Source organism: Pteropus alecto, unplaced genomic scaffold (assembly GCF_000325575.1).
Source record: "Pteropus alecto unplaced genomic scaffold, ASM32557v1 scaffold61, whole genome shotgun sequence".
Lineage (NCBI taxonomy): Eukaryota > Metazoa > Chordata > Mammalia > Chiroptera > Pteropodidae > Pteropus > Pteropus alecto.
The window spans coordinates 5,153,132-5,163,877 of NW_006434835.1; the positions used below are offsets into that span (position 1 = coordinate 5,153,132).

The 10,746-nt window shown below is 46.9% G+C and overlaps 1 protein-coding gene across 1 annotated transcript in view; it reads right to left on the bottom strand.

Annotated features, from left to right (window-relative positions):
- Positions 1-1,337: 1,337 nt before the first annotated feature.
- The window catches only part of NOL10 (nucleolar protein 10), a 74,006-nt gene continuing 64,597 nt past the window's right edge, over positions 1,338-10,746 (bottom strand). The window contains exons 19-22 of the mRNA XM_006910232.3: positions 10,659-10,669; positions 10,277-10,550; positions 4,551-4,653; positions 1,338-2,142 (exon numbers count right to left, since the gene is read on the bottom strand). Coding sequence (XP_006910294.1) covers positions 2,023-2,142; positions 4,551-4,653; positions 10,277-10,550; positions 10,659-10,669 — 508 coding nt within the window. The 3' untranslated portion in view covers positions 1,338-2,022. The remainder of the gene's footprint in view (positions 2,143-4,550; positions 4,654-10,276; positions 10,551-10,658; positions 10,670-10,746) is intronic.

Sequence of the window (10,746 nt, forward strand, 5' to 3'; positions counted from 1 at the left end):
ACCGACCGCAGACACAGACAGATGACGGAGTACGGCGTGGGTAACATCTTTAAAACAGGAGACTTGAAAGAAACGTGAGGATTGTAGCAGCTGCTCCAAAGATCTCAATCTTGAAGGGACGGGGCTGTTTCAAGGGATCCATGGTGAACGGCGGGGCCTGGACGCAGCTTTCTTACGAATGTCGGCCACAGATTGAGCACAGGCCCATGGCCTGCCCTCTCAGGAACGCCCCAGGAGGAAAGCCGAGGGGCATCTCCGCTCCAGTAACCTCGCTATTACAGAACACGGTGAGCGGAGGGCTGTGCGTGCAGAGCTGAGGGAAGGGGCGGGGGGAAAGCAGCTCTGTCCAGCACTCACGGGCCTCGCTCTGTGCTAGATGCTTGCCTGATGTCGGCACCCATTTAACCACTGCCCACACTATCGGGCTCATGTTACGGAGTCAAAGGGGTTAAGCAGCCACAGCACTCAGAACCGGCAGGCAACAGGGCTGGGATTCGACCCCGAGCCAGGCCGGCTCTGCTGCCCGCGTCCCGGGGCCCAGATGGACTGGTACCTGCTCCTGGACCCGGTGCTGCTGACACCGTCTCGAAGAGCCCGTCTCACGGAGCAGATGCCCTCCCTCTGCTGGCCTGTGGCACTGCTTTTGGGGTCTAACCACGGCAAATGGCTCCCCAAGCCACAGGGAGATCTCCCCAAAGAAAAAAAGAGAGGGGCCATGTGCGGAAGTGGCTTCCAGTGGCCCCAGGAAACAGGTCTGGAACACAAACACTCAACCCCTGGAGAGGAGCCCCAGCCAGCAGCGTCCCTCCGACCTCTCAGCCCTGACGAAGGCGACGAGGGGGCCGGGAAGGGGCCACGGGAGAGCTGGAGCCTCTTCCTTGGGCAGAGGGGCCTCAGCAGGAGTTTAAAGGACAAGACGCTGAAGAAGGAAAGAGCTGGCACCTGGGACCGAAACGGGTGGCAAACCCTCTGGTGCCGCAGCACAAGGTGGCCAGCTGCTGGGCCACAGGAGTCTTTCTGGTGACTCTGTGCACACGCAAAGAAACACGGACACACACACACACGCATGCTGCGGCACGGGAGTCTTTCTGGTGACTCTGTGTACACACACATGCACGCACGTGCGCACACGCAAACACACACACGTGCACACGCTCCTGAACGCGCTCGCCCTGTGCTGAAGCGTTTCAGGTTGGAGCCTCCCGCTGACAACCCAGAGCCACCAACCCAGCTGCACGAAAAGCAAAGCACCTCCGAGATCACATGAATACCTGAGAAACGAAGGAACCCAGCTTAGTTTTCAACTTCACTCAAGGAATATGTCCTTCTCAAAGAAGTTGTTCAAATGAAAATATTTATTTTTATAAATGTTTTCTCCAGCCAGTTTATCTCTAACTGCACTTCAGGAACAGGAAAGTATCTGTATTTAACCTTGTGTCACGTATAGTTTCCATTTCTTATTTTAGGTTATTACCATTAATTTATACATTCTTGGTATAAAAATATTTTTTTAAAAAATATCAAACACACAAACAAGCAATGACCTACCAACATACACTTACAAACACGAACACGGCCAAGACTACCCACGGGTAGGGCAGGAACGGAGTTTCTGGGTGGCTGAACTGTGAACGGCAGCAGGTACTATAAGGAGAAAGTTCCCAGACCATGATCAATCTTCATTTTTAGCATCTCATGGTACACATTTCACGATATAGAAAAACCACCACCTGGTTTACTTATTTAAAACCGAGGGAAGAGGATGATGTTTTGGGGAGCAACAACTTGCAGAAAGTGCCCTTGGGATGACGCTCTGCCCAGCGTGTTGGGGGGGGGGGGGCGGGTTTCGAAGTCTGACCCAGAAGGCAAAGGGACGAGGTGCCAGATCTTTTCCTTCGCTATATCAAGCACTGTCACGGGACTTTTAACATGTGTGGTCCCGTCTGTGTCCCACGTGCTCTCATGGTGGTCGGTCTGGGGGAGGCCTGCTGCTTCCTGTCGTGCATCGGGGCGCTCCCAGACTCAGTGAAACGACCGTCCTCTCCTGTGTCTGGACCTCAGGTGACTGGCTGAGCGACGGAGGGCTTTCCTTTCCTGCCGGTGCCGCTTCTCCGCCTCCTGTTGCTTCTTCTGCTGTTCGGACTGAAAGAGAAAATCACATGCGAGGGAAAGATAAAGAAAACTCTACCGACCCTCGTTTGGTAACCAACAGAGCAGGATGCCAGTGGCGCGGCCGCCGAGCACGGCCCTGCTGCAGGGGGACTGCGGCCCACAGGCCCCGGGGCAGGTGCCTGGACTGCTCTGACAACCGCTGCCTTGGCAGGAGCAGCAAGACAAGGGCCGTTTTCAACGCCACTGTGAAAACAAGACAACCTAAGCCCCGGGGTAAGAGAAGTGCCCTGATCGGCCAGTCTGAGCTGCTAAGCATGAGACTGGCTTCTCAACCAACACGTGATCCAGCCGGGGTGCTTTAAAAAGGGAGGGGTTCCTTATAAAACTGCCGGCTTCATAAGACGCTATTGCTCACGAAATGTCATCGACTTCTCTCATAGACCCATCTTTTGTTTATACGCCAGAACCATTAGTTTATTTGAACTGTCTTAAAAACGAAACAAAAAATACCTACGTGTACTGAAAGGATATCACAACCCACCCACGATCAAGCGATCAGTCGCCAGAACTGGTTCCAAAGAATTTTTGGCTGTTTCAAAAAATGAAACTCCCCTCAAAAGCCAGAGATCTGCACCCATTAAACACCAATAAAGGCTGGCAGACAAGTCGCAAGCTCACAGCTGGAGTGACTGGCAGGTCCCCGGGCTGACTCCTTAAAAGCTGTTGTTCTCAACACTCATTTGCTCAGGGGAGAGCCAGACCCTCCCAAACAGTTTCGCAACTTTTAGCAGAAATTCTTAAAAGAGAAGAGCATCCACACAGAGTCGGTGATGGAGGTGAGAGCTGGGCAGTTTTAAACACACATCTGATGGTCTTGATAATATAAACTCTGAATGTAAAGCTCAAAAAAATACTCTTCGCTGGTGGCGCTGCAGAGAGGAAGCTGCGAAAAGACTCACGGGCAGAAGTTTTAAAAGCTGGAAACGACGGCCTTACAGGTACCCATGAAGCCAGCCCGGCCGTGACCTGTGCTTGCCCTAAATGGAGACGGCGTTCACGGAAGAGCCTCTTACAAGTTCTCGTGGGGTGTGTGTGAAGGGGGGAGACTGGAGAAAAGTGGCCAAGTAGAAACTTCCAATTAGCAGAGAAATAAGCACTAGGGACGTAATGAACGACACGACGGCTACGTGACACGCTGTCAGGGTGGTACGAAGACTGTTAAGAGGGTAAATGCCAAGAGTGCTCATCACAAGGAAAAGCTTCCTTTTTTTCCTTTTTATTGTATCTATATCAGATGACGACTGCTAACTAAAAAAAAGTTCTTATCATTTGGCAAGCCCCCCGATGACGTCAGAGAGATCGGTCAAAGAATCAGAGGTGAACGGGCAGAGGATCCAAACAGACATTTCTCCAAAGAAAGTAGACAAATGGCCAATAAGCACATAAAAAGATGCTCTACCCCATTAGTCATCAGCAAATGCAAATCAAAGCCACAATGAGATGCCATTTCACACCCACTTGGATGCCTACAATAAAAAAGATGGACAATAACGAGTGTTGGTGAAGATGTGGAAAAACAGATCCTTCGTATACTGCTGGCGAGAATGTAAAATGGCACAGTTGCTTTGGAAAACAGCTCGGCAGGTCCTCAAAAAGTTAAAGTTATCAGGTGATTCAGCAATTCTACTCCTAGATGTACACCCAAGAGAAATGAAAACATATGTCTATGTAAACTATGTCCATGCAAAGAACATAATACCTGAATTTTCATAGCAGATTATTCATAATAGCAAAAAAAAAAAAAAAAAAACATGAAATATCTAGTAATAACCTTAACAACAAATGTGCCAAACCTAATGGAAATACCCACACAATTTATTCATGGACATAAAATAAGTTTGAATAAATGGAAATAACCATGTTCTTGGAAACCAGCAGCCCAGACGTCCATCAACAGATGGATGAATAAATAAAGTGTGGTCTTATCCACACCATGAAATGTCACTCGGTCATAAAAAGGAATGAAGTACTGACATAATGCAATAGCGTGAACGACCTTGAAAACACGGTAAGTGAGGGAAGCCAGTCACAGAGGAAGCACCGCATGACTCCGTTTATACGGCACATCCGTCCAGAACAGGCAGATCCAGAGACAGAAAGCAGACCGCCGGCGCCCAGGGCCGGGGAACCGGGACTGTGGGATAACTGCTAACAGTCACGGGTTTCCTTTGGGGTGCTGAGGATATTCTAGAACTAGACGGTGGCGGTGATTCCACGACTCAGTGACCTGTATACTTTCAAAGGGTGAATCTGATGGTCTGTGAACTAGATCTCAATTTAAAGAAAGAATCGGACGTAGTCTCTGACGTTCTTTCCTACTTGGTAACAGTATTTTTCATTTTCAGTGAATTTTAAAATAATATTAAAAAACAACTTACCCTCTTTAATGTGAATGTCAACTGTTTGCTGCCAACCGTGGTATCTGACACACTCAACGTGCCATTTTTTGCTTCAAGTTTCAACCGATCTTCCAGGGTTTTACTGTAAGAAATTTAAGAGAATATCACATTAATTAGCATTATGTTTTGATTACCGTTTGAAACGAGTTCAAATGAGGACTGACTGCATGAAGAAAAATCTTTTCCGCATGTGGTGACAAGAAGGCATTCGTTTAACAGTCGATGGAAAGAATCGGGAGGGCTCAGGCAACCGTTACGTAGACTCAACAGGTACACAGTCAAAACAACGGCTGTCAGAAATACCCACTCATTTAATATTTTAAGTGGTGGTTCCAAATACTTTGGTGGTTGCTACTTACCTTACTAAATCATATTTCTGGTGCCAAATGCAAGCAGCAGTATTTCTGTGAGAAGCCTGTAATTTACTGTAATGGTCAGTGGCTCTTATGCCTCTACAGCATTTTCCATCTACACCACGCACAAGTTGGGTGCGTGAGTATTTCAGCAACTCATTCACCTCTGCAAAGGAGTGAACGCACGTTAAGTGCTCCACAGACAAGCGCCAAGAGAACTTGGACTTCTCTTTCACTCAGGCTTAGCTCCCCGGACCACACTCATCACCCACAGCACGACTAACTCTGACTGTGAACCCACCCGATGACCCCGTGAGGACAATGGCGGTTCCAGAGGGCGAGCTCCTAATTCAGCCCTAGTCACTGCGGTTCTGCACGAGGCTTCCCGTTCAACTTCTTACCTGAACGCTCTTTCTGACACACTTTACCCCAAATTTAAATTTCATTTCATTTCTGGGTCATGTTTCCCAAACTTCTCTAGGGTCCCCTTCGATAATCCGTGTCCCTGTTATGGTGAGCTGTGCCCTGCAGCCCACTGTGATCTACATAATGAGGCCATCCCAACACCTCTCTACAAGCCAGCAGGGTAAGCCTGAGTCCTGTACCAGTTATAAAACATAACACTTCACTGTGTGTCGTTATGATAATGTTTTACTGTAAAATCACAACACTGGCTCTTTTTGTTAACTTGGTGTAGAGGGGAAAAAATGGAATTAAGACTAAAAAGATAGATACTTTTTGATAAGTTTTAATGTCAGCTCTAATCCACCTGGAAAAGGCAACACCCTTATGTCCCCGGGATGAAATTGGGAAGAGAGGAGAGAAAAAAGAAAAATAAAATACGGTTCTCTCTTCTGTTCTTTCAAAATAAAGAAAATATATTTCCCCCTCCAACCTTCCTTGTACCAATTTAAAGCTCGTGAACGCCTTTAAAGTTATACTCAAAAACTTGGCTGAATACAAAGAAGCGGGGGAGGGGAGGATTTGCGTGGAGGGGCCTTCTGCCCCCTAGACGCGACCTCTGCACCCGAGGATGAGCTGCTGCTCTTTTGAGAGTCTGGAGCTCACGTTTGATGTTCACACCATGAGATCCAGCTCTAATTTATGACGGCTATAACGTACTAAACATAGCTTCTTTATATAATTTGAGACATACAGTGGTTAGCATAAAGTGGCACTCTTTTCTAAGCAATAATGTTATTAAGAAGCACTTTTAAAGTACTTTTCATCTTCAAAGTTCTTTACGGACTAACTAATTAATCCTTTCAACATCCCTGAGACAGAAGTATTTATCCTTTACAGATGGCAAAAAGGGAGGTAAGATATTAAATGAATCGCCCCAGGGCACGTAAGGATTCAAGTTTAAAACCAGGATTCCAATTTAAGAATTTCTGGTTTCCAGGCATGTGTCACACCACACTTGATTTATAAAGTTCTGTTCAGGAAATGTGTCCATTAGGTATTCTAAATGACAAGCTTCCACATGACCAAATGAAATTAAGATTTAGTTTAGCTTCTTTTTTTTTAAAGAAGAGTTCAAAAGTAAAGTGTAAACTGACTGTAGCACTGAGTATGAATTATGTTAGCCTAAGCAAATTCCTCAGCCTGTTCATTCCTTTTCTGTTCCTTATGGAGCTATAAACTCTGACGTTTTAAAATTAACAGGAATTCTGAATAACTATGGAGCCACTGAGACAAGGTCGGACACAGAAAACACTAATTTGGGAAGAAAAAGACTTTTCAAGTAAATTGTGGGAAATTACTACTCTTTTAAGAATGACCTATTTCCTCCAGGAGAGGGGATATAAATTCTGGTTTTCTCTCAATGTGCTTTCGACGTGCACTTGTAAAAACTTGTTCTGTCTCAGCTACGTGGAGAGACAAGCTGGGTTTCAGACTGGGCCGTGGCAGAAGATCAGACGCAGGGACCGAGTGTGGAGGTGCCTACATTAAAGCGAGCTCCACTTCCCTCCCTTTGAAAGTCAGTTCACAGAATGTGGCTGCTAACCAGCGGCTGCGAAGCCGGCTGCTTGAGTGCGAATTTGGGGAGCGGTATTAAGCGGCTGACTGACACCCGAAAACGAACTACTGTAACTACTTTACAGAACCCACACGGCACGGCCTTCCTGGCACGGGGTCCAGGGCCGGTCAGCTGTGGCGGAGGGCCCGCAGCCCCTGCCTGCCCTCTGCGCCCCCCACCCTGACCCCCAGTTCCTGCTTCGTTCCCACCCAGGCTCAGGTGTGCTGGCTTCTGGCTACTTTGTAATTGATAGTAAAGAATTTTAGAGAAAAATCTCACTGTCACAAGATAAACAATCCACTACAACCAGACATTCAGGCTGACTCAGAAATGAGTCGCACTAAGATATTCTTCCTAATGGCCTTTTTCCAACCTTTGTTCCGTGGACCCCCCAACACTTGTACCAAGCCCCTCCCTGTGACTTTCTCTCCATACTTGGCTCTTTCCAGTTTTCCTCCTATCTTTTCGACAAGTCCTGGTAATTTTTACCGCACGTCCTCTTTGCCGTCCTCTGAATCAGAATTCGGAGCTCTACCAGTACACCTGCGGCATCTCTGAAATTACGTGCATTACTTTGCATGCACTTGCATTATTCTAAAGAGAGGCAAGTAGTTCTTATCGCAGACTCAAAAATATGCTCCCAAGAGCTCCATTCCCAGCCCTTGTCTCATTCTACACACTTACGGTCTTTTTAATACCATGGTTTTGATCACATAATAGACGCTGCTATCTCTTAAACCGGTATCTCTGGCCAACCTCCTACGTCTCCATCTGTGTACCAAACATTACCCAGAAGACATCTGGGCACCGGAGACCTAGTATGCTAAACACCCAGCTCAATACTGTCAGCCTCCAACTCGTTCCTCATTCCGTGAGCCTTATCTTGGCAGCGACATTGCGAGACATTTCAACACCACCCATGACTGCTACTTTCCCCTTCGACAATGAAAGCGTGAGCCACAGAATGCGGCAGTGAAAGCTCTTTTTCCGAGTCTCAGCCGCATGAACGATCTGGGTCTACATCTATCTGTTCCCGTCCCCACGGCGCTGGCTTTCGTCACTTCCAACCAGGACCACCACAGCTTCTTAGTCTCCCCCTGCATTTCGTCTCTAAAACACATATCTCTCATTAACGGTTTCTGAGAAATAGGGACTTTTCATGCCTACGTGTTTTTATTTTCAACGAACCGTACCGCATTTGTTAGATAAGTAGTTACGTAACTGGAAGAGGGGCCAGGACAGATTCGATCACCTCAACTTTGGCTCCCCGGGGCCTGGGTTGGGCCCGACGCGGCTTTCCAGCCTCGTCGACGGCTGCTGCCCGCCACGTGCTTCCTGCTCTCGCCGCAGGAAAGCTGCTTTCACACAGCAGCCCGTCGCTCATAACGCTGCCTCTGCCTAGAAACAAGCCGTCTCTCCCACCCGGCTTTTAGTGTTCATCTTTTCATCTTTCAAAAGACCCATTTCAACATAACCTCTTATAAAGACTTAATCTCCAAAAATTGTATCCCTTGAGCACTTTTCACACCTCTCAGAGTATCAGAGGGATGTGAATGCTATGCGCGCGTGGGCTGCGCCTTCCTTTTCCAGCCCCGCTGGGTGAGCAAACAGCGCTTTGCTCCCACGAGGCCCTCCGAGAATGTCTGACTGATGATCGGGTGGGTGGAGAGGCTGACAGGATGAGTTACTGTGAGGTCTATAAGTTTGCTGACAGACATAGGCATTTATCTAGAGCCATGCAAAGACGAGAACTCACTCAAATATGAGTTACAATTCACTATTTGCTTTTCTCTTTATAGAAAGAGTTTTAAAGCTGGCCAAGTCCAAGAGATCGTCTAAACATGATATACTCAATTTTGATGTGTCGAATTCATTGCTTTGTGGTAATTCCCGGAACAAACAGAAAGAGTCATTTTAGTTTTATGAAGGATCATGGTTCAATGCTTCATTAAATAGATTTAAGATATTGCAAGTTCAGGATTTGCCAAAATAATCTAGTCAAACCTAAATTCACTAAGCAGTTTGTGCCAAAACGCCGGCTATTCATGTCAAAGGTTATTAAACAACAGGATTTTTCTTTTAAGCTCATGTAAGTATTATCACTTATACAGCTCCTCTTCTCAAAAAAAATGTTTAACTTAGTGATGTTTAACTTACTAAGAATGTTTAAGTGCATTCTTACTAAGAATGTTTAAGTTTAACCTTGCTATTATTTATTCACTAATACTAAATTTTCATCCCTTTTGTTTTTTACCCACAGGCAGAAAAAGAATGTCAGGGACATCAGTCATGCCTCCCACCCCCAAATCCTGGCCTCCCACTGCCACGGTTACACCGAAAACAACTGCTCCCGGATTTTCCTGGTCAATGGTTTGGGGGTAAATGAGTTCTTTTTCAGCAGATCTTGAAAGGGAAACTTCCTGAGTTGCCTGACATGTAGCCAAGCCAGAGAAGATTCTCGCTTTCACAGGGATTGATCAAGTACCCACCCTGGTCTACGCACTGATTCAGGGGCTAGGGATGAAGCAAATGAAGCGAGGCAAGAACGGCAGGAAACCTAACAAAGACATTCCCTCCACAGAACCAGAATAAGCGCTCTGCCCTCCGCTTCTGAGTAGGACTCCAAATAAAACATCTAGGAACATGAGCTGCATAAAAACGAGGCTGTGCGCACTACTGCTGAGGATGAGACTGGTGGAGACGTGACCGGTGGAGGTGTGACCGGAGCAGCCGCGGTTTGGAGTCTCTCAAGAGGTTAAGCGTAGCGCTGCCACACGGCTGCAATTCCACTCCTATCGATCCGCGTCTCTGTGCATCTGACTGTTGTAGAATACCACTCGTTCTGATCTCTCAGTCTCCTGCAAAAGGCTTAAAACTGTGGCAAGTTTCTCAAGAGACCTTTCCAATAATCAGGTAAACCGAGATGCAGATAAACATAACTGAAATTCTAATTCTTTTAAAAATAACTTGTTAAGAGGCAAAGTAAGTGTCACCTCAGTAATCACTGTCCGAAAGACCACTGACCTGCAGGGCCCAGAATAAGACACACGTCTGTAGGTTAGGGAACCTGATGGGAATAAAACAAGGACAACAAAACAGTGTGGCTTCTGCAGGGAAAGCATGCTAACACACATTTACTAGACTTTGTAACCTACTGCACAAAAACTGTATTTCAAAAAGCTGCTAAAAATAATCATAGTAAAGACCAGTGTTTCCCCTCAGGCCTTGTGGCGCTTCCCTCACATCAGCTCCAAAGACCAAACCGTCACCGTCTGGGCCACGTGCCACAGAGGAAAAGCCAGGCTCTGACAAGGCGAGAGCCGGTTACTCACTTGGCCAGCTTCTGCTTCGTGGCAGAATCTTTGAAGCTTCTGAATTCTTCGCCCGCTTTGATCTCATAAAACTGGGGCTTGAGGACCGTCTGCTGATCCTCCCTGAGCCGTTCCTGCCGCTTCGCTCTTTCCTCCTGCTGGAGAAGTCTGCGCTGTTTCCTGACCTCTTCGACCCAGTCTTTTTCATCATCTGAACTCTCAGAACTTTCTGCATCACTTGGTTTTCCTTCCGGTTCTTCCTCCTCTTCCTGAAAGTAAAAATAGTTAGAAGCAACTTCTCTCCCCCAACCAAACACTGACCCGTTATTTTAAATAGCATCAGCCCATCAGAGTACGTGACATCGCATGCATCAGGGGGAAAATGCCTTTAATTAAGACACACTCCTAAGCTGAAGGTCGAACAACTCACATCCCAAGTGTACTCAAGACTCTTCTAACTCACACAGAAAACCTTACAGTAATGAAACAGC